The sequence below is a fragment of the Pongo pygmaeus genome, chromosome 12, assembly GCF_028885625.2.
Source record: "Pongo pygmaeus isolate AG05252 chromosome 12, NHGRI_mPonPyg2-v2.0_pri, whole genome shotgun sequence".
Lineage (NCBI taxonomy): Eukaryota > Metazoa > Chordata > Mammalia > Primates > Hominidae > Pongo > Pongo pygmaeus.
Genome location: NC_072385.2, coordinates 33,243,046 through 33,267,155, shown reverse-complemented (window position 1 = coordinate 33,267,155; position 24,110 = coordinate 33,243,046). Strand labels below are relative to the sequence as shown.

Here is a 24,110-nt window from a genome sequence, read left to right as displayed (position 1 = left end):
AGCCCCAAAGGCCCTTCCCCTATTCCTCTCCACGTATCCTAACCTATCCATACTGCAAGGCCCAACACAAGCTCTCCTGCCCTCTGACTTCATTAGTTTTATTTACACTACTCCATTTATACCACCATAACTTGAGTTTATACCCATTCAATTAGCTAATAATTATGCACTGTCTTCCCTAAGAGTCCCCATTGGTGCTTGTTTAGTATAGCAAAGAACTATACTACTATTTCTTTCTTCTACTGTTGCAATATACACATTTGTGTCATTTCCAGTGTTTGCTTTGTATGCCCAGGGCATTAAGCTTTGAAGGCCGATGGCTCATGATATAACTGAATGGAAATGGGACTAATTTTGACTAGTAGCTAAGAGAAATGGATCTTACTGCTCTCAGGGATACTTGGTCTTTTACCATATCTCCCTAACTATGTGGTAGGTGGGATTGATAACATGAATCATTGAGAGGCAAAAACAAGAGAAGGCAGTAGTGATACCAGATTCACTTAGATGGAGAAATCCTTGCTAGCTTTTAGAGAAGTCAAAAAAGCAAAACACCTACTCCACCCCTTCTCTGATTCGTTTGGATTCATCATAGTAATCATCCACCAAAGTGTTATTGACTCTCCAGCATCGTAGATTTGTATTATCCTTCGTGTCTGTTACATTGCAGTCCACAATCAGGGTGGTACCTAAAAAAAACCAATATCATCAGTGTTCAATGAAAATTCTACAAACTTTCAAATTTGTTAACACCTGGATTACAAGTGCATCTTACTCTCGAGCCTCGAATACCTTTTGATTACCAGAAATACCCCCCTAGGCTAAAGTTAATCTACTTTTTTCTTTCCCTGGAGAGAGACCACGAGGGGCAAGTGGCCTTCCAGGACATCCATTGTAAAGGGACACACATACATTACCAAACATCATTAGGTACACAAATGCTATTTCTACTCCTAGTAACACTAGCAAAGAACTTGACAGTTCACAAAGTATTTTATGCATTTTATCCTTCAGTCTTTGTATCTTCAAAACAATCTTAAAAGGAAAAGGGGAGGGGCTATTATCCTCATGTTAAGGATGCAAAAACTGAAGTTCAGATAGATAGAGTGACTTGCCCAAATTAATTAGAGGAAGAAATGAAATATGAACTCTAGATTTCTAACACCAAATCCAGTGATATTTCTGCTTCACCATATGTAACCCCACCCTTTCCCTCTCTTTCCCTTATCTTGCCTCTACACACATTCACAAATTTCACCAATTTATAGTCTCAATGGACTTTCTCCCATGAGTCTAGTAAATTCTAACATTCAAGGAGTGTTCTTTATTCTAAATGATATTTTTTAAAAAAAATGATTTTGAAATATAATGCACATATAACAAAGAGTATAGAATAGAAATATCAAGTTAATGAATTATCATAAAGCAAATATCTGTAACACTTTCACCCCATCAAGAAAACAAGATATTGTCTGAATCCCAGAAGCAATGTCTTTTGTCCATTTTTTAATCAAATTATTTGTTGTTCCGTTTTTTGTTTTTTGTTTTGTTTGTTGTTCAGCTGTTTGAGTTCCTTCTATATTCTGGATATTAACCCCTTGTCAGATGCACAGTTTACAAATATTTTCTCCCATTCTGTAGATTGTGTTTTCACTCTGTTGATTGTTTCTTTTATTGTTCAGAAGCTTTTTGGTTTGATGTAATTCCATTTGTCTATTTTAACTTTCGCTGTCTGTGCTTTTGAGATCTTATCCAAAACATCTTGCCCAGTCCAATGTCATGAGCACTTGCTTTATGTTTTCTTCTAGTAGTTTCATAGTTTCAGGTCTTATATTTAAGTCTTTAATCCATTTCAATTTGAGTTTTGAATATGTTAAAAGATAGGGGTCTAGTTTCATTCTTCTGCGTGTGGATATCCAATTTTCCTATCACCATTTATTGAAGCGACTGTTACTTGTTTAATGTGTGTTCCTGGCACTTTTGTCAAATATCAGTTGGCTGTTGATTTGTGGACTTATTTCTGGACTCTCTATTCTGTTCCATTGATCTATGTGTCTGTTTTCATGCTAATATCATGCTGTTTTGATTACTATAGCTTTTTAGTATATTTTGAAGTCAGGTAGTGTGATACCTCCAGCTTTGTTTTTGGTTTTGGGCCTTTTGGTCTTTTTCTCAAGATTGCTTTGGCTATTCAGGGTGTTTTATGATCTTATACAAATTTTAGGACTGTTCCTTCTCTTTCTGTCAAAATAATGTCATTGGTATTTTAGTAGGGATTGCATTGAATCTGTAAGTTGCTTTCAGTAGGATGGACATTTGAACAATATTAATTCTTCCAATTCATAAACAAAGGATATTATATTCAGTGCTGAACAAAAATAAAAACTGCTATTCAAGAATACTAAACCCAGCAAAGCTATCTTTCAGAAATGTAAGAAAAATAAAGTCCCTTCCAGACAAGCAAAAACTAAGGGAATTCATTGCTGCTAGACCAGCCTTACAAGAAATCCCTAAGGAAATGCTGCAACTGAAAGTGAAAGGGTGATAATTACCATCATAAAAACATGTGAAAAGTAACCAGTAGAGGTAAATTCAAAATCAAATTCAGAATATCTCAATTCTGAAATGGTGCTATGTAAATCTTTCAAGCCTCTAGTAATAAGTTTAAAGGTCAAAATGGTCAAAAATAACTACAGACACAATTGGTTATTAAAGAACATGCAATGTATAATGATGTGAATTAAGGCAACTAAAGTATAAACTGTTAGGGGGAGGATAAAAGTCTAGAGTATTTTTATGTGACCAAAGTTAAATTGTAATCAGATTAAAATAGTCTATTATAACTATAAAAGTCTTTATGTTAGCCTCATGGTAGTCACAATGATAGAAACTGCAGCAGATACACAAATAAAAAGAGAAAGGAATCGAAGCTTAGGACTACAGAAAACCACCAAACCACAAAAGTAAACAAGAGAGAAAGAAAGAAGCAAAGGATCTGCAAAACAACCAGAATACAATTAACAAAATGTCAGGAGTCACGTTATTACCAATCAATAATAATCTTGAATGTAAATGGATTAAATTCTCTAATTCAAAGACATACAGTGGGAAAATGGATTAAAAGAAAAAAACAAGAACCAACTATGTGCTACCTAAAAGAGACTCACTTTACTCACTGACTCACAGTAGGTCCAGTAAGGATACATATACATGGAAAGTGAAGAGATGAAAAAAAAGATATTCCATGCAAATGGAAAACAAAAGCAAGCAGGAATAGCTACATGTACATCAGATAAAATAGACTTCAAGTTAAAAATTATAAGAAGAGACAAAGAAGGTCATTATACAATGATCGCTAGATTGTTGAATTCCATTGTTGAATTCTCAATTGCATTTATTTCATTCATGGAATTATTAAGCTCAGGTTTCTCTTTGGTTCTTTTTTATAATATCTATCTGTTGACTTTCTTATTCAGATCATAAATTGTTTTTCTGATTTCATTATATTATTTGCTTGTATTCTCTTGTATCTAGCTGGGTTTCCTTAAGATCATTATTTTGGATTCCTTTTCAGGCATTTAGTAAATCTTATTTTCTCTGAGGTTTGTTACTGGAGAATTAGTGTGCTCCTTTGAGGTATCATGTTTCCTGTTTTTTCATGTTTCTTGTGTTGATAGCTGCACTTCTGGTGCAACAGTCACCTCTTCTAATTTTATGAAGTAGCTTTATTAGAGAAAGACTTTTTCTGTAGATGCATCCTAGCATGTCAGTTGGATAGGGTATGTTGGCTTTGGTTCTAGATAGAGACAGAAGTGTAGTCTTCATGCAGTTTCTTCAGCTACAATCCACATCTGCAATATCTTTGAGTGTCTCAGTGGCCTAGGCTGCAGGAGTTTGTACTGGAAGTGGCATGGCTTTGCAGCGTGCTGGGCTACCAGGTTGGTTCTCAGGCCAAGGGTGTGTGTGCACACACAGTAGGTCCAATGGAAAAGGGGTGTGGTCTTGCCAGGTGCAGGGCTACTGGGCTGGTTCTCAGGCTGAGGGTGAGTATGTACACCCTCATGGGTATGAGGGTGAGCAGAGTAGGTCTGCTGGCTAGGGGAAGCTTCCCCAGTGTGCAGGACTGCCTGTCCATACAGGAAGCAGGGCACCATGTGCGTTTGGGCACCAGGATGACAGTAATTTCACAGGACCCATACTCTAAGTAACCAGGATTGTGGAGTTGTAGCCACCTGTATGAACTTGGTGGAATGAGGGGAAAGCATTGGGGATGGAGAGATGCAGTGGCTACTGGCCCCCAGAACAGGACTCACTCTAGCAGTAGCTATAATTCCAAGATAGTGCCACAACGTAGCAGCGTGGGTCATAGGGGATAAGGGTATGCACAAGGTAGTTTCCTGCACTGGAGCAATATAGCCATGAGAACTCCAGGCTGCTCCCCAAACTAGGCTCAGGACCTGTGAGGACTGCAGGTTTCTTCTGTAACAAGAACTGCAGGTGTCTGTGGTAATAATGAAGGTTGCAGGGACCTTCTGCTTACCTTTTCCCTGCAAGGAGAAGTTTCTCTTGGCTCCAAGTCAATCTTGGTGGGGGAAAGAGAGTGACAGAGAAAGGGTGATTTCCTCCTCTCTCTATGCTGCCATCCTGAGTTTCTATGCTCCACAGGGATTCCATCATTTCTATGCTGCACTCCAGTGCCCTCCTTCAGACACGCTAGTCAAAATGTAGCTATTTATTTTATATTTTGGCCCTTTTGTAGGGGAATTAGTGCTAGGAACCCCTAGTCAGCAATTTTGTTGACATACTAATAATCTCTATCTTTATAATACATTTTAATACTTATAAGGAAATGGCTCTTTTTTCTTCCATTCAATTTTTTCTTGGCTGTTTCCAGCATTTTTGACAGAAATTTTAGAAATGTTTTGACAAGTTTTAGGATATTCAGTAATTTTTTTTTTATAGTGGATTGTTTAATGTCCCAAATCGACTGAATACATGAATGTGTCTATACATAATAACCACATTAAGCATGTATTTTATTTCTTTAAGAAACAGCTGTGAGAGCAAAGTCCATTACATTGACGTATATTAGATTTCACAACCTCAGCATAATTAACATTTCAGGCCAGATAATTATTTGTTGTGGGGGCCACCCAGTGCACTGTAGGCTATGTTAACAGCGTCTTTTACCTCTAGCCATTAGGTACCAGTAGCACACCCTCCTCCTACCCAGTGTGACAATAAAAAATGTCTCTGAATGATGACACATATCTCTAAACAGGCAAATAGCCTCCACTGAAGAACCACTGATGAACATGAATAGGAGAGCCCTTTTTAGAATTTGTTTCTAGAAAAAAAAATGTACTGCCCTTGAGGAGGAGACTTGGTGCAACATCTTTATATTTGTACTGCCAGCCAGAAACCATAGAACCATGAGATCAACAATTTTGCTTTTTTCTCTTTATAGAATCCCCTCTTACTATTTCCATTTTTCCTTCTGTATTTTCTCAAAGAGATACCAAACCTTTTGTGGACAAAAGGAGATGTGAATACATTAAACTGCCTCTGTTGGTTTTCCTTTGTTTTCCACTCCCCTTAGCAATCTACTAGTCTGAGCCTTCATCCTTTTAGAACTGAGTTATTGCCATGCCTTCCTTTCACAGTTCTCTCATGCCATGATGTAGAACACTACCAGAGTAACCTTCTCAGAGCAATTATTTCACCCTATAACATTCTTTTTTTTATTTTATTTTATTTTTATTTAAAAAAAACAAAAAACAAAACAAAAGATATTCGGTAATTTAATTGGTATTATATTAAACTTGTATATTAATCTAGGAGAAGTAACATTTTTAATACTGAGTGTTTCTATTTAGGAACATCTTTTGAAATTTCACTAAAACACATATTCTTTTATGTTCCATCTATAAAATGATAAAATGCTGCATTTTTAATCATGTAGGCAAGTCTTCCTAATTTCTTGTTCAGCTGTTCCTTACTGTTTTATTTCTTGTGTTGCAATTGTGAATGCCGTTTTTCCTGATTACATAATATATGCTATTTCAGGCATGTAAAAATGCTATTAGCTTTGAATGTTTATTTTGTATTAAAATAACATTAATAAGAAAATGCTAGTGATTATAGTTTTTTACTTAATTTTCTTAAAATTTCTAAGTATAAACCAGTAGATCATGTTTTAAAAATCATGTTTATCTTCCTCCCTCCAAGACTTCCAAAACTCCTTCTCTTGCCTTTTAATTGTCTAAATACATTGGCTAGAATTTCCAAAGACAGGAGTAGAGGAAGAAAGTCAATTAAGAGAGATAAAACAGCCAAATTTGTCTTTTAAGACTATTCACATAATGAGTAATGTGTAGACAATTATCCTTTATTATAGGTATTATTATTTCCTTGAAAGTTTAAAAGAATTATCCTAAAAACATATGGGCCTAGAGGCATTTAAACAGATTTTATCTCTTACCATTTGTTGTTTTATATAAGCTTTCCCATATTTCTAATTTTTTTATATTTGGGTGTCTCTGCACTTAGGGGATTAGATTTGCTGGAAGTTTATCTTTCTCCCCAACCCCCACCTCAACTCTTCTGTCCTTAACCAACTCTGGGACAGATTCTATTAGTTTATTTTCCTTTAATAAATTCATTATTTTCTACTTTTATTCTTGTTGTTTAGTTGGTCCTTTTATAGAGTCAAATGGTTAGTTGTATATTTTAATTATTTCCACACTTATTAATAATAATGTTATTTAAAGATATAAACTTGTTTAGAGTTGGTCATATGCTATGAAATTTGATATGAAGTATTCTCACTATCATTATTTTCTAAATATTCTTTAACTACGGCTTTGGCTCTCTAATAAAAAATGCAAATAATTAAGAGTTTTTTTGTTGTTGTTTACGTTTTTAAATTTTTTTTAGTTTTAATAGACAAATAATAATTACATATATTTATGGGTACAATGTGATGTTTTGATACATGTTTATATTGTAGAATAATTAAATCAAGCTAATTAACAAATCCATCACTTCACATACTTAATGAGTGCGATTATTTTATTGTTTTGGTTTAGATATAAATTTTTACATTTACTGTATCGTTATTATACCCCATGATCTGTACAATTTCCTCTTTTGGACTCTGGTGTTTTCATAGATGTTTCTGAGAGTGATCTATGTATTAGACATATTACTTTTACTATATTCCTCGAACCATGTAGACTCTTACTTTCCTAGTAAATTTCTCAAAGCAAGAGTATGTTAAAATCTCCCCCACAACTGAAACAATTGTGTTGTTTTATTGTATTGTATTTCTGAGACTTTTAGCATTATATATTTTGATACACTACTATTTGACACATAAAACTTTCTATTTTGTGAGATGTTGAGAGTTTTGTCTAATTTGCTTTTTCTTCAGATGTAATACAACATATTTATTTTACTAGTGATTTGTTTTGTTTTGTTTTGAGACGGAGTCTCTCTCTATCGTCACTGGAGTGCAGTGGCGCGATCTCGGCTCACTGCAAGCTCCGCCTCCCGGGTTCACGCCATTCTCCTGCCTCACCCTCCCAAGTAGCTGGGACTACAGGCGCCCGCCACCATGCCCGGCTAATTTTTTGTATTTTTTAGTAGAGACGGGGTTTCACCGTGCTAGCCAGGATAGTCTTGATCTCCTGACCTCATGATCTGCCTGCCTCGGCCTCCCAAAGTGCTGGGATTACAGGCGTGAGCCACCATGCCTGGCCACTAGTGATTATTTTTTAATTTAAAAAAATAATTTGATGCCTTTTTATCTACTTAGATCACAAATTAAGGCAATGCTTATTGATCCTTTTCCATGTAGATTAAGGAATATAACATCATAATTTTTTTCACTCCTTTAATATACATTGCATTGTGAGGTAATATAATCCAGAAATCCTGGTCAACATTATTTAATAGTAGTTTTATATTATATTAAGTATTGTCTGAAGAATTATTTGCATTTTCATTGCCTTTGCATAAACAGATTTATAATAATCATTTTGGGCCAACAGTCCTCATTGCCAGACTTCTCTGCTACCACAACTTTTCCACGCTTCGGCTCTCTGGTGTTTTATTTTGATTCCTCTCCCCATGAGCTCAGGTATAGTATATCCAAAGCCGGAAACTAGGTGTGTATGGGATTTATCTTCATCCTTAACATTCAAAATATTCACCAGAATATGCAAACATAATGAGCTCTTCCCCTGGTGATTTCAATGGCGTCAATGATTTTACTCACCAAGCTGTACTTCAATTGAATTATTTTTTGGATAAATGATTTTAGGGACACTTCCTCCATATCCAGCTCTTTCTGCTAAGAAATCATACCCACAGGAAATTGCATTAGAATCATGTATGATACATTCCCAAGTACTCTGATGTAATAGCATGAAGCCCAACAGAGCAGACCATCAATAAGCTCTGGTCAAAATCTCACTCCATAAATACACATTTTTAAACAGAAGTAACTGAATTGCCAAAAAAGAAAAAAAAAAATAAGCTAGAAGCTGAGCTATCAAGAGAGTTCACTTTGGCCATTATATTTTGGTATAAACCATAAACTATATTGTTTATAATACAAACTAATAAGCTTTTATAATAAAATCTCAATACTTAATAATCCAAAAACACTTTTCAGGCAGTGGCTATAAGCAAAGGCCTGGCTTAGATGCTAGCTTGAGAGAAATAGTAACCCTCTTGTTTTACCTTCAAAAAACTCCCTCATGCAGTTCCTGTTCCATGGCAACCATTAATCTGTTTTCTATTTCTATAGTTTTGTCCTTTCAAGAATGTTATATAGATGGAAAAATACATAATATCATGTTTTTGAATTACTTTAAAATAATCTTGGGAACTGGTGGGAGTGGGTAGAGGTAAAGATGAAAAAAGTCTAACCAGAAGTTGATAATTGTCAAAGTTGGGTAAGGGATCCATGAGGGTTCACCATATCTTCAGTTTTGCTCTTCCTCCTCCAACTCTGCATTTCCATATTCTTTTATATACCATCATCTTCTACTATTCTTCTAACTCTTTCATCCTACCACCAAACTTTAGCATTATCTCCCTGAATTGACTCCCTGGACTCCCTGCCCCTGAGTTTTTCTCTACTTCTTCCCTCTCCCATTTGTCTGCCAAAATTTAGCGATCACCTACTTAGTTCCATTATTCCTCCTACATGTTTGGGGTGGGATATGGAAAAGTTGTAAGAGAGGAGCTAAGAGAAATGCAAAAATACATATCTTTGACGATGGCAATAATAATTGTGCATTCCACAAACTATTTAAATGCAACATGTCCCAAACAAAAGTTATCCCCAGCTAGTTAATGTATCATCACCCACTAGATCACACACATGTAAAATCCAGAAGCCATTCTAGGCAACAGCTTTTCTTTCACCGTCTTCAACTTATCAATCACCAAATTCAACTACTTTTACCTCCTCATTTCTCAGTCTGTCTTTTTCTTCACTTCTAAGCCTTCTATTTTCCATTATTTTCCTAGGCAATCTCATTCACACCCACTTTTTCAAATATCATTTCAAGGCCAATGACTTTGAAGGTCATGTCTCCAGTCCTTCCTCTAAGCTCCACACCCATACAGGCCATGACCTACTCTGGACCTCCACCATCCAAAGATACTTCATATTCAACGTAGCAATGACCAAACTCATGATCTCACTCCTAAATCTGGTTTTCCTCCAGAGCCATTTTATTTCACTGAACAGCATCACCATCCAGTCAATAGTGCATGTCAAAAAGCCTGGTTAACTTTTTTGACCTTGCCATATTTCTCCCCATATTCAGTCCAACACTAAATCTGTGGATTTTACCTCTTAAGGTGCCTTGAACCCATCCACATCTCTCCATCTTCAGTGACATCATGTTACCTGTGCCTTCATGCCTTACCTGCACTTCTGCACCTGCACTTCTGATCCACCCTGGAATGGATCATTCTGTGCACAGCAGCCAGTCTGCTGTTTCAGAAATGAAAATCAACTCATGCTACTCTCCTGCTTTCAATCTGTCTGGCTGCTTGTCATTGTTCTCAGAATAAAATTCATACTACTTGCTCTGAATTGCTGGTTCCTGCTTGATCTTGGCCCCTCACTACTTACTCAACCTCATCACCTACCATAATTTCTCTCATCCAGGATCACTCTAGCCCTGCTTTCTACTGTTCAGATACTCCAAGTTCCCTCTTGTGCCAGGGTCTTCACATTTGCTACTTCCTCAGTCTGGAAAAAATCTCCCCAACTCCATCATCCACATAATGCTTCCTGACAATCAGCATAACTATTATCAGAAAGTTTTCCCTGAGCCACTGCCTTCTCACCAGGCCCTGGTCTGTTTGATCTCAGATTTTTCCTTTCCTTCATTGCTTTCATCTTCCCTATAATTACACATCTTATTAGTGAATTATCTGATTAATCTCTGCCTTCCTTCCTCTCAGCCTTCAAGCTTCATCAGAGCAGTGGTGGTAGCTGTTTTCTTCACCACCAAGTTCTCTCTGCTTGGCGCAGAACCTAGCTTTGTTCAGTACTCAGCAAAAAGTTCTTAAATGGCCTCTTCCCAAGTTGTGACTATCAGTGCTCTTTTGGATATTTTATCAGCTTCCTAAGTGGTCTCCAAGCTGCCAGGCCCTCTTCAACTCTGGCTTCAAACCATCTCAATACTGACATCTCCCATCACAAATGCAGCCCAATGACTCTACATTTGCACCATCCCAGGGCCCTTCAGTGGCCGCATGGTAAAGCCTATGCATAAGCAGTCCCCTTGACCTTGCCCCTGCTTAACTCCATAGACTCAGCTCCCACCCTTCCCACCCCATACTCACATGGGCTCTAATGAAAGTCATTTTAAATCCAACATAAACATAATGCTTAACACTTCCATGCTTTGTCCTATACTATTCCCTCTGTTCTCTCTGCCTAGACACCCCTCCTCACCCTCCTTTACTTTTGTGAATCCTATTTATTCTTCAAAATTCAGCTGAGAACTCCTTTTCTCTTGGAAGCCTTCCCAGACCATTTGCTTGCCACCCATGGACCCTTCTTATTCTTTTCCTGCTCTGCAAACACTGTCTGTGACTCTACCCTTAGCACATGATGTTAAAATGATCCATTTAACCCCTAGATTCACCATTACCACCAGTCTGACAGTTTCACAGTAGAAGAAACAATGCTTTTCACTTTTGAATTATCAGGACCTTCCATAATACTGGCATATAACAGATCATAAATAAATGTTTATTGAACATGAAGTAGTGACTACTTAACCCAGTTACTTATTAAGGGATTCTTCATTTTACCTGAGCAATTTCACCTTATAAAATTTCCCCTCAGTTACCAATGTAAAATTAATGCATTATAGTAGTCAATCATTTGCTTAATAAATAGATCTGTGTCTAGTCTAGGCCAGGCACTGGGCTCAGTGCCAGGGATTCAGCTGTGAACAAGATGAGGCAGGTGCTTTCTTTCAGAAAGATAATGGTCAGCAGAAAACCCAAGAGCATGAAAATCAAAAAAAAAAACCTTGTACAATTAATTTTCTTAATGACTGTGCTTTTAGCATGAACAATTAAAATTGAAAACCACCCAAAAATATTTAAATCAAATGAGCAGTTGTTGCAAAGAACATAGGAGGACTAGAACGGGCTCTCTAGAAGAACAGCTGGAATGCAGGGAGTCACTGGACTGTACAGAGTAAAGGGCCCTGTCCTGCATAGGCAGCAGGGAGCCACCCATGCTGACCAGATCCCCCTAGGGATCCACACCTTCCAGAAATAGCTCAGTCTCCCCCAGTACTCTGAAGTGTGATGGAAACTAGTGACAAATAGGAAGGTCTACATCAAAGAAGTATCCAGCCTTTAGTTCTTCTCATCTAGATGAGTAAATATAGAAAACAACTTTCTACTAAAGAAAGAGTAAAAGCCACCACAGCAGGAACTCCTTGTCCAGTGTGTTTGGAAAAACCAGTGCTGGCCTGGGCATTGAATGCCAGAGCTCTGGCTCTGTTTCTGACAATAACCAGCTTTATGACCTTCAATAAGTTGCTCCCCTCCTGGAACTCTGTAAAATGAATAGCTTGGGGAGAGAATGTGGAGCAAGTTGGCAGAATAGAAGAATCCACCAATTGTCTCCCCTACAAGGACATCAAGTTAACAACCATCTACACAGAAGAAACACCTTCATAAGAACCAAAAATCACTCATAGTATCTGGTTTTAAATCTGTGTCACAGAAAAGGACACTAATGAGAGAGAAAAAACAGTCCTCAATCACTAATGCCACTCTCGCCAGCCCCCGACAGTGGCGGCATGGTACTGAGAGTGTCTCTGGTTGCTGAAGGAGAAAGAACACAGCAATTGTGAGGCACTGAACTCAATGCTGTCTTGTTAGAACAGAAAGGAAAACCGGACCAAACTCAGCTGCCACCGGCTCATGGAGGGAACATTTAAACCAGCCCCAGACAGAGGGAATAGCTAATCCCAGTGATCAGAACTTGAGTTCCTGTAAATCTTACCACCACAGGCTAAAGTGCTCTGGGTCTCTAAGTAAACTTGAGAGGCAGTCTGGGCCACAGGGACTGCAACTCTTAGGTGAGTCCTAGTGCTGCCCAGAGACGGTGGACTGGAGTGGGACATGCAATATACCTCAGTATTCCCATCTAGGGCAGCCAAGGGAGTGTGGGCATCATCCCTCTTTATCACCCCAGACTGCACACCTTGCAGCTCTAAAAGAGATGCTTTCCTTCTGCTTAAGGAGAGGAGAGGGAAGAGTGGAGAGGACTTCACTTGCATCTTGGATGCCCAGCTCAGCCACAGCAAGAGAGGACAATGATCAGAGTCATGAAGCCCCTGTTCCAGGCCTCCCAGATAACATTTATAGACATACCATGGGCCAGAAGGGGACCTGCTGCCTTGACAGAAAGGATTCATTCCTTGCAGCATTCATCACCTGCTAACTTAAGAGCCCTTGTGCCATGAATAATCAGTAGCAATTATCCAGGTATTACATTGAATGCCTAGGGTGAGCATCTGAAACTTGCTGGCTTTAGGTGAGACTGAGCACATTACTAGCTGCAGTGATTATAGGGCAAAACTCCTTTTGCTTGAGAAAAGCAGAAGGAAAAGTTTGTCTTGCACTTTAAGTACTAGCATAGCCACAGGGGAGGGTAGGTCATGAAGCAGGCTCTTGAGGTCCCTGATTCTAGGACTTGAATCTTGGATGGCACTTCTGCACATGCCCTGGTCCAGAAGGGAGCCCAATGCCCTGAAGAGTGAGTCCCAGGAAGGCAGCACTTGCCACAAGCTGACTTAAGAGCTCTTGGGCCTTAAGGGAAAATCTGCGGTAGTCTGGCAGTATTCCTTGTGGCCGGCTGTGGCACTGGCTATGGATGGTGAGGCTCCTCTGCCTTTGGAAAGGGGAGGGAAGAGTGGGAAGGACTACGTCTTGTGGTTTGACTGCCAGCTCAGCTGCGGTACAAAAAAAAAACTTGGTAGACTTCTAAGGTTTGTTTACTCTAATCCCTGACTACTAGACGGCACCTCTGGATCCACCAAGGGCCTGAGAGACCTCGCCAGTGGCAATCAGCTCTGATGGGAGGGACACAGGCCTGGCTGGCTTTGCCACCGGCTGATTGTAGAGCACCAGGGCCTAAAGCAAACATAAGCAGTAGCCAGGGAGTGGGTAAAGCAGGCCTTGGGCAAGACCCAGCACTGTGCTGGCTTCAGGTCTGACCCAGCAGTTGTAGTGGTCGTGGCCACAGGGGTGCCTGTGTCACTCCACCGTCAGCTTCAGGTGGCTCAGAACAGACACACAGACTCTGTTTGTTTGGGAGAAAGTAACAGAAGAGATATCCAGAGAATTCTCCCAGATATTGTCCGAGATCATCAAGGTGGTACCTCTACAGGTCTGCAAGAACCACAGCATTACTGGGCTCAGGGTGCCCCCTAAAGCAAATACAGCTTCGATCAAAACACTCAAATCCTTTGGAAGGCCTTCCCAAGGAGGACAAGTACAAATAAGTCCAGAGAGTGAAGACTACAATAAATATCTAACTTTTAAATGCCCAGACACTGAAGAACATCTACTAGCATCAACACCATCCAGGAAAACATGACCTCCTCAAATGAATTAAATGAGGCACGAGGGGCCAATCCTGGAGGAACAGAGATATGTGATGTTTCAGTCAGAGAATTCAAAATAGCTTTGTTGAGGAAACGCAAAGAAATTCAAGATAACATAGAAAAGGAACTCAGAATTCTATCAGAAAAATTTAACAAGGAGATTGAAATAAGGTTTTTTAAATCAAGCAGAAATTCTGGAAATGAAAAAATGCAATTGGCATATTGAAGAATGCATCAGAGTCCTTTAATAGAGGAATGTATCAAGCAGAAGAAAGAATTAGCAGGCTGGAAGACAGGCTATCTGAAAATACACAGTCAAAGGAGACAAAAGAAAAAAGAATAAAAAACAATGAAGCATTGCATACAGAATCTAGAAGATAGCCTCAAAAGGGTAAATCTAAAAGTTATTGGCTTTAAAGAGGAGGTAGAGAAACAGAAAAGAGTAGAAAGTTTATTCAAAGGGATAACAGAGAACTTCCCAAACCTAGAGAAAGATATCAGTCCCCAAATACAAGAAGGTTATAGAACACCCAGCAGATTTAATCCAAAGGAGACTACCTCAAGGCATTTAATAATCATACTCCCAAAGGTCAAGGACAAAGAAAGGGTTCTAAAAGCAGCAAGAGAAAAGGAACAAATAACATACAATAGAGCTCTAACATATCTAGCAGCAGACTTTTCAGTGGAAACCTTATAGGCCAGGAGAGAGTGGCATGACACATTTTAAAAACGTTTACCCTAGAATAGTATATCCACAAAAATAACCTTCAAACATGAAGAAGAAATAGACTTTCCCAGACAAACAAAAGCTGAAGGATTTCGTCTACTGACCTGTCCTACAAGAAATGTTAAAGAGAGTACTTCAATCAGAAAGAAAAGGACATTAATGAGCAATAAGTAATCACCCAAAGGTACAAAACTCACTGGTTATAATAAGTACACAGAAAAACACAGAATATTTTAACACTGTAACTGTGGTGTGAAACTGTTCTTATCCTAGAAAGACTGAATGATGAACCAATCAAAAATAATAACTACAACAACTTTGCAAGGTGTAGTGAGTACAAGATATAAATAGAAGCAACAAAAAGTTAAAAAGCAGGGGAATAAAGTTAAGGTGTAGAATTTTTATTAGTTTTCTTTTTGCTGGTTTGTTTATGCAAACAATATTAAGTTGTTATCAGGTTAAAATAATGGGTTATAAAATGGTATTTTCAAGCCTCGTGGAAACCTCAAACCGGAAAAAATACAATAGAGTCATAAAAAAATAAAAAGCAAGAAACCAAATCATATCACCAGACAAAATCACCTTCACTAAAAGAAGACAGGAAGGAAAGAAAGGAGGAAGAGAAGACCACAAAACAAGCAGAAAACAAATAACAAAATGACAGGAGTAAGTTCTACCTATCAATAATAACATTAAATGTAAATGGACTAAACTCTCCAATAAAGAGACATAGAATGGCTGAATGAATGAAAAAACAAGACCCATTGATTGTTTGCACCCTTCACCTATAAAGACACACATAGACTGAAAATAAAGGTATGGAAAAAGATATTCCATGACAATCAAAAACAAAAAAAAGAGCAGGAGTAGCTATGCTTAGAGAAAATAGATTTCAAGACAAAAACTATAAAAAAAAGACAAAGCAAGTCACTATGTAATGATAAAAAGGTCAATTCAGCAAGAGGATATAACACCCAACACTGAAGCACCCAGATATAAAAACAAATATTATTGGAGCTAAAGAGAGAGATAGGCTCCAATACAATAATAGCTGGAGACTTCAATATCCCACTTTCAGCATTGGACAGATCTTCCAGACAGAAAATCAACAAAGAAACATCTGACTTAATCTGCACTATAGACCAAATGGATCTAATAGATCCATTTACAGAACGTTTCATCCAATGGCTGTAGAATACATATTCTTTTCCTTAGCACATGGATTGTTCTCAAGGACAGACCATATGTTAGGTCACAAAACAAGTCTTAAGACACGGAAAAAACTGGAATAATATCAAGCATCTTCTCTGACCACAATGGAATAAAACTAGAAATCAATAATGAGAGGAATTTTGGAAACTATACAAATACAAGGAAATTAAACAGTATGCTTCTGAATGACCAGTGAGTCAATGAAGAAATTAAGAAGGAAACTGAAAAATTTCTTGAAACAAATAATGGAAACACAACATACTAAAACATATGGGATACAGCAAAAGCAGTACTCAGAGAAAAGTTTATAGCTATAAGTGCCTACATTAAAAAATAGGAAAAACTTCAAACAAACAATCTAACGATGTATCTTAAAGAACTAGAAAAGCAAGAGCAAACCAGGCCCAAAATTAGTAGAAGAAATAAATGAAATTGAAATGAAAAAAACACAGAAGATCAATGAAACAAAAAGTTGGTTCTTTGAAAAGGGAAACAAAATAGACAAACCTTTAGCCAGACTAAGAAAAAAAAGAGAGGAGATACAAATAAATAAAATCAGAAATGAATAAGGAGACATTACAATTGATATTGCAGAAATCCAAAAGATTATTAATGGCTACTATGAGCAACTCTATGCCAATGAATTGGAAAATCTAGAAGAAATGGGCAAATTCCTAGACAAATACAACCTACCAAGATTGAACCAGGAAGAAATCCAAAATCTAAACAGACCAATAACAAGTAACAATATAGAAATTTTAATAAAGTATCTTTATTAAAGAGAAAGAAGTCTCTTTATTAAAGAAAAGTCTGGGACTCGATGGCTTCACCGCTGAATTCTAACAAACATTTAAAGAAGGACTAATACCAATCTTACTCAAATTATTCAAAAAAATAGAGGATGAGATGATACTACCAAATTCATTCTATGAGTCCAGTTATTACCCTGATACCAAAACCAGACAAAGACACATCAAAAAAAAAGAGAGAGAAAACTATAGGCAAGTATCTCTGATGAATATTGATGCAAAAATCCTCAACAAAGTACTAGCAAACATAATTCATCAATACATTAGAAAGATCATTCATCATGACCAAAAAGGATTTATCCCTGGGATGCAAGGATGGTTTAACATTTGCAAATCAATCAATGTAATACATCGTATCAACAGAATAAAAGCTAAAAACCATACGATCATTGCAATTGATGCTGAAAAAGCATTTGATAAAATTCAACAGGTCATGATAAAAACCCTCAAAAAACTGGAAGTAGAAAGAACATGTCTCAGTGTAATAAAAGCCATATGTGACAGACCCACAGCTAGTATCATACTGAATGGGGAAAAACTGAAAGCCTTTCCTCTAGGTTCTGGAGCACGACGAGGATGCCCGCTGTCACCACTGTTATTCAACATAGTACTGGAAGTCCTAGCTAGAGAAATCAGACAAGAGAAAGATATAAACGGCATTCAAATTAGAAAAGAAGAATTCAAATTATCATTGTTGGCAAATGATACGATCTTATATTTGGGAAAACCTAAAGACTCCACAAGAAAACTATTAGAACGAATAAATTCAGTGAAGTTGCTGGATACAAAATCAGTATACAAAAATCAGTAGCATTTCTATATGCCAACAGTGAACAATGTGAAAAGAAATTTTGCAAGTAATCCCATTTACAGTAGCCACACATAAAACCATATGATCATTTCAAAAATATTAAAATACATAGGAATTAACCAAAGGAGTGAAAGATCTCTATAATGAAAACTATAAAACACTGATGAAAGAAACTGAAGAGTACACAAAAAAATGAAAAAATATTCTATGTTCATGGATTATAAATATAAATATACACATATTATGTAATATATACACCTATTATGTGTATAATATATAATATGCCCAGTATTATATATAATATACCTATTATTATGTAATGTATACACATATTATATATACATATATACACCTATTAGGTGTATATATTATATACACATAAATATATACACCTATTATGTACCCACAAAAATTGAAAATTGAAAAAATTAAATTAGTGGCTTGAGCTAAATTACTTTTAGGGTTTCTTCTTCTCCTAAGGTTCTACTTTCAAACCTCCAGGCATATGTTCAAGAGAGCTGGCTGCTCTGGGCTGAGAACACAGGTCTCATGGCAGCAGGATATCCCAGGACCATGTCCAGAACTCTGAGCTCTGCAGCATTCAAGGCAGGGGAGGCCTCAGCTGGAAGGCCCGCAGGAATATTCATGACAATGAAGGCTGAGGTGAATGACAGTCATGTTCATCACATCTACCATTTTCTAGATACCTGTGTTTCATCAGGCACCCCAGCAGCTAGTCTATGTGCATGATCTCATTTAGTTTTCACAAATCAACCAAGAGTTTTGAGTGTTCTGTTGTTCAGAAGAGGAAACTAAGCTGCTCATGCCCTTCTGCCTCACTCTTCCCACCTTCTGATTCTAACAGTGGCAGGTCTGAGAGCCTGCTAGCCTTCAGGGAAACCAGGACCTAGAATCACTCCTGCCAAAAGCCCAAAGCCGAAAGCCAGAAGCCAGTTCACACAAAGCCAAGAGAATACAAGGTGACAGGCATACATGAGCATACTTACTGATGCTCACAGTGATGCCATTTAAAACCTCGTACTGTTTTCCTGAGTGTGTCAGTATGGCTTGACACGCGTAGTTCCCTCTGTCCTCCGCCGAGACATTGCTCACCAAAAGCCTGGTTTCCAAAACAGTGAACCGCTCCCCTTTAATCTCGTTACAGTCCTAATACAAATAAAAACAAAATTCAATTCAATGAATACTCAGAAACCTGTGTGATCCCTAGAATTTAGGTAATTTACAGTCTAACTGGAAGACAACAGATAGCTAGCTAGCTAGGTAAATAGAAAAATAGGTAGATGATAGATTGATGATAGATGGATAGATAGGCAGCAGAATTCCTTGCCCAGTCTGTATATAATGTGTATATATGTGTGTGTGTACATATATATGTGCATGTGTGTGTATATAGATAAACACAGATTTGACAAAGGATATTTTACAGGCTGAAGTGAATGATACAAACATTAAGTCTAGTAGAAGTTGAGAGGAATGTGGCCTACGTGAGTTCGAAGGAGGACTTCATGGAGGAAAACTGAGCCTGGGTCAGTTTTTCGCAGGAGGACATGAACAGGCAGGAACGTCCTCCACCTTCAGGGGCCCATGTCTGCCAGTGGACTCCCACTTAATGGCCCAAGTCCCTCTGCCAAGACTGGAAACCCAGGTGAATAATGACTGCTCCCACTGCCTTGTGGGCCCAATTACACTTTCTGCACTTATCAAGCATTGGACTTTATAGAAGTCCAAAATAATTCTTCACCAACATCCAATTTGAAGGTCTCAACAGTGAGCAAAGGATGCCGGCCAGGTTTATGGAGGGCAGATGTCACATCACTTCTCCCACTCCCCATTCCTCCTCCATGGACAAGGCAACAACCTCACACCCAACCAACCAGAAGGCCAGTGAGTCTTAGGAATGCTGTCTCTCCCAGCAACCACCCAGAGGGCAAGCCTCACCATTCCTCTGTCCTGTCCTAGGCTCACATTCTCATGCTAATCACCACTTCTTTCACCCCTTGGGCCCACTTCTGAATTCTCCCAAACCTGTTCCCTGTCCTTCAAGAAGCTGCAGTCCACAGAGTGACTGCTTAGCTAATTGAGTCCATTTGTTCATTCAAACATTTGAGTTCCTGCAGTTTGCCTGCACTGTGACAGGCCTGGCCACGCAGGACTAAGATGCAATCCCTCTACTCAGGAAGTGCACAATCTAAAAGATAAAATCAACATGCAAACCCCTAATTAAATAAATATTTACCTGCCCAAGTGTTAAGCTCTCTCCTCACTTAGGCAGGGTTCAGAGTCACACTTCATTCTCCACCCCTGGAACAGCATGACTAGAGCCGCCCAGCAGGATGCAGTAAATAATTAATGCCAAACAAGCGTTGGCTTATTTATAATGTGAAACGTTACTTCCTAGAAGGCTTACATTATTTCCCTATAAATACCTGATATGGGAAACCAACTCATAATCTAACAACTGCTTATCAAACAAAATGGGAATTACTAATCAGAGTTAGATGTATAAAGGGATCAGACTCTGATATTGTGATGTATCCTTCTTTAGGATACAGTCAAGCACGTTTTTTCTTGTTTTCTGAGACAGGGTCTTAGCTCTGTCACCCACTTCCTGAGCTCGGGGGACCCTCCCACTCCAGCCTCCTGAGTAGCTGGGACTACAGGTATGCGCCACCACACCCCAATTTTTTGTTTTTTTAGTACAGATGGGGTTTCACCATGAAGCCCAGGCTGGTCTCGAACACCTGGGCTCAAGGAGTCTGCCCACCTCAGCCTCCCAAAGTGCTAGGATTACAGGAGTAAGCCACTGCACTCAGTCCAAACAAAGCACAATGTCTAGTCCTCGCACTTCATAAACCTCTTCCCTGGACAGACTGCCCTGCATAGTCTGTGGCTAGGCACAGTCTCTGGGCCTCCCTTTCTGTGCTTCTATGGCTGAGCAGTCCTCTTTCTGATGGATTCATTCTTTCTTTCAAGATATATATAGTTTAATCATCTATCTTAAAGTTCAGCCTTGCAGCTGAGGGCCATTCTGTCGCTTTGCTATAACTTGGACTGCCTCTATTCTGATCCACTGGAACATTATTTCAAAGTTTAAACTCTCAATAAGCTTGGATTTAAATTTAAAATCTTTAGGGTAATGTTTCACTAACAAGATTTAAAATTAAAATATTAAGAACAATAGCGTCCACTTTTGAATGCCTTATATATTCCAGGCATCATGAAGAAAACTCCTGACCCAGCATGTACAATATTTCAGAAACACAAAATAGCCTTGAGAATTCTTACTAAGATGCAGTGGGTACAGAATAGTGATGGAGATAAAACTGGTGAGGCAGTCAGGAGACCTGTCACAGAAAACCATGAAGAGGAGATGAGCATCAGAAGCTTTCTGAGCAAGAGAATAAGACAATCAGATTTTCTTTTGAGAAAGATCCTTTAGTTGCCATGTAGTTTAAAGGATTAAAATAGTGCAATGCTAAAGACCATTGAGATTTTATTTCCATAAACTGAGACCAAATGGAACCTAAACTAAGGCAGGGAAGTAGGGATAGCAAGTAAAAAACAAAAAACAATTATTTTAAGCAGTTCCAGTCCACAGAATTTAGTGACAAACTTGGAATACGCAGAGGGAGCAGGACTTCTACAGTCTTAGCTTAGGTAAGCAAAGGTGTTACTAGGAAGAAGAAGGAATGCAAAGAAATGAAGAAAATGATCCTATTTGGGGTAAGATTAAAAAATAACTCTAACCATGGTGCATAGGGTGAGTGGTGGGGATGGGAGGGTCTAAGGAGATTGTATATTAGACGACTGGACAAAGAAATCCAGAGGTTGGAAGAAAGGTCCAAGTGGAAGAGAATTGGGAGCCATATGGAGAATACAGAGCCAAACAGATGGTTCTATAAATCATCCACTTGAATGTAAGCAAAAGCAAGCACAGAAGATGACCACGGCTGAAACCATGGGGAACCTCAAATCCTAAGACCCAAATATAGAGGAAAAGAACTCCATGATGATTACAAAGGAAGCGCCAGAAAAAAAATAAAAATAAAAAAGATAAACAGAGACAAAGAATAAGTCTTAGAAGGAAATGAGAAAGGAGTTCCCAGCTGATGGGAGTGCCCAGCAATGTTGAATGCCACAATCAGGTTGAAAATGAATGTCAATTTAGCAACTGGAGAGTGCGAAGTAACTTTAGCAAGTTCAGATTGAGCACAGTGATGGGGACCCAAAACCACTGTGCTGAGGAGTAATTTGGGATTGAAACAACAAATTGGAGACATTACCAGTTTTCCAGATGTAGACAGATGTCTTAATACCCAAACCTTGTTCTCTGTAAGCTCTTCAATTTCAAAGACTTCCTGGGGACTTCTCTCAGTTTTCAATTCTCCCAGACATAAGCCAGGATTTTCATAGGGATTTGCCATCATCCCGAACCTCTGTCTCCAAATTCTTAAAATTAAATATATTACTTTCTGACTGATTCCCTATTCCAGCTCATTCATTCCTTTATTGAAACTAAATAATAATCTCTAATATTTATTTATTAGGTACTTATTATATACTCATGCTGAACTAAATGCTTCGTGGATAGATTAGATCATTTAATCTTTGAAACAGGGCCATGAGGCCACATATCTCTGTCTGGATTTAGCAAACAAAAATTATTCTATATTTTATGCAGAAAAGGATTCAAGACAAGATACTAGGTGCTTTGCTAAATCTGTGAAAGTACTCAGGAAGTGGCATCGAGGCCAGAACCACACTGCAGAAGTAGCTCACCCCGAGAGCCACTACCCCTACCACAACCTGGAAAGTGGGGAATCAACTCTGAAATACACCACCTGCAATTCAGAGACCAGGAGTTGCCACTTATGCAACTCCAGTGTGTCAAGTAATGCCACATCAGGAAGAGCCACCCCAACAAATAAAGTGGAATACTCAGCTCCCACAGAACTGGAGACTGGACACTTCAATACTGCTGGAGAAATTTCCGTGTCTCCAGGGCTGTGCTTTCCAGTAGAAAGAGCAGGAAGATCCTCCATCCTCACCTTTACCTCTCAGCAAAGCCAGCTGGAGACATGGAATTCCATCCAGAGCCTTAGCAGTAGGTGACTCAGCAAAATGTAAGGTGGTATGGTCATTTTGTTCCTGTGTCTTTTTAGTTTTATGGCCTCTACAGGATAAAAAGACTCACCATGGGCATCACACTTTTCCTCCTGAACTTTCTATCCATTCAACTCACTTTTCTAAACTGGAATTAGCCCACCTGACCTCTCTACTTTTGTCTAATTTCCAAGCTCTTTCAGGTATCATTTCCTTTCCTGTCCATCTTGAATTCACATGTCCATCACTTCAATCACTTCCCTTCCAATACCTCAACTCTGCAGCCCTCCGTCCTTCCAGCATCTTCACCTGCAAAGCCCCCATTCTGATGGATCCCTTCATCCCTCTCCTACAACGCTTCAACCAGAGAGCAGAGCACTATAGGAGATAATCACATAAACAGGCGTCTTAGTACCACTACAAATTCATGGTCTTCACCTTAGAAATTCTTTGCATCTCCATCTATTTACTTACATTACTCTTTCAAATTTTCCCCATAACATCTCCTTACAATTAGAAAAATTAGGGGCCCTCAGACATGAGTTCCTCCTTTTCCCTCATTTTTCAGTTCTACTTTATAACTTTCTGAAATGAACCGCACTTAACTTGATTTCTAGGATAGTCCAAATGATCAGCATGCCACCATTCTCAAGGCCTTCCAATGTATTCACTACAGCCCCTACAGAAGGACTTTTCTCAAATGTGAATTTGCTCATGCCATTCTCCTGCTGGTAGGATTCACTGTTGAAATGCTTTAGGTTGGCATAAATGGTGTTTATTTTCTAGCACCATCTTTCTACATGTGCCCTAAACTCTAACCAAGGCCCCCAAACACCATTCTCTTTCTCACCCAATGCCTTTGCACCTGCTGCTTCCTTCTAATTACTGACCTTCCTTGCCGTACCCACCAGGCTAACTGTGTTCACTCTTCAAGCACAGTTCAAAGTCACTTTTTCCAGGAAGCATAGCCACGGACATTCCCAGGGTCTGCTCTAGTTATGTTCACCTCATGCTGTAATAAAATTCTTAGTTTACTTGTCTGCTTCCTCTGATAAATTGTAACTTCTTTGAAGACATATGACATCCCTTGGCACAGCACCAAGAAGATCACAGACTCCAGATACTTGCAGAATTGATTCCAACCCTCTGGTTTTACAGAAGACAACACTGAGGCCCAAAGAATGATTCCAGTTCTGAGCACATGGTAGTGGCAGAAACAGCCATACCTGGATCACCAAATCTGAGCAGGTGGTATAGTATCA

At 38.6% G+C, this 24,110-nt stretch overlaps 1 protein-coding gene across 4 annotated transcripts in view; it reads right to left on the bottom strand.

The window, feature by feature from the left end:
* IL1RL2 (interleukin 1 receptor like 2) overlaps window positions 1-24,110 on the bottom strand; it is a 56,381-nt gene that overhangs the window by 20,504 nt on the left and 11,767 nt on the right. For 2 of the 4 annotated variants that reach the window (XM_054476039.2, XM_054476042.2), the window contains 3 exons: window positions 18,732-18,891; window positions 8,279-8,353; window positions 560-689 (listed from right to left, as the gene is read on the bottom strand). In XM_054476039.2, coding sequence (XP_054332014.1) covers window positions 560-689; window positions 8,279-8,353; window positions 18,732-18,891 — 365 coding nt within the window. The remainder of the gene's footprint in view (window positions 1-559; window positions 690-8,278; window positions 8,354-18,731; window positions 18,892-24,110) is intronic. The other 2 variants (XM_054476043.2, XM_054476041.2) reach the window with 1 other exon arrangement.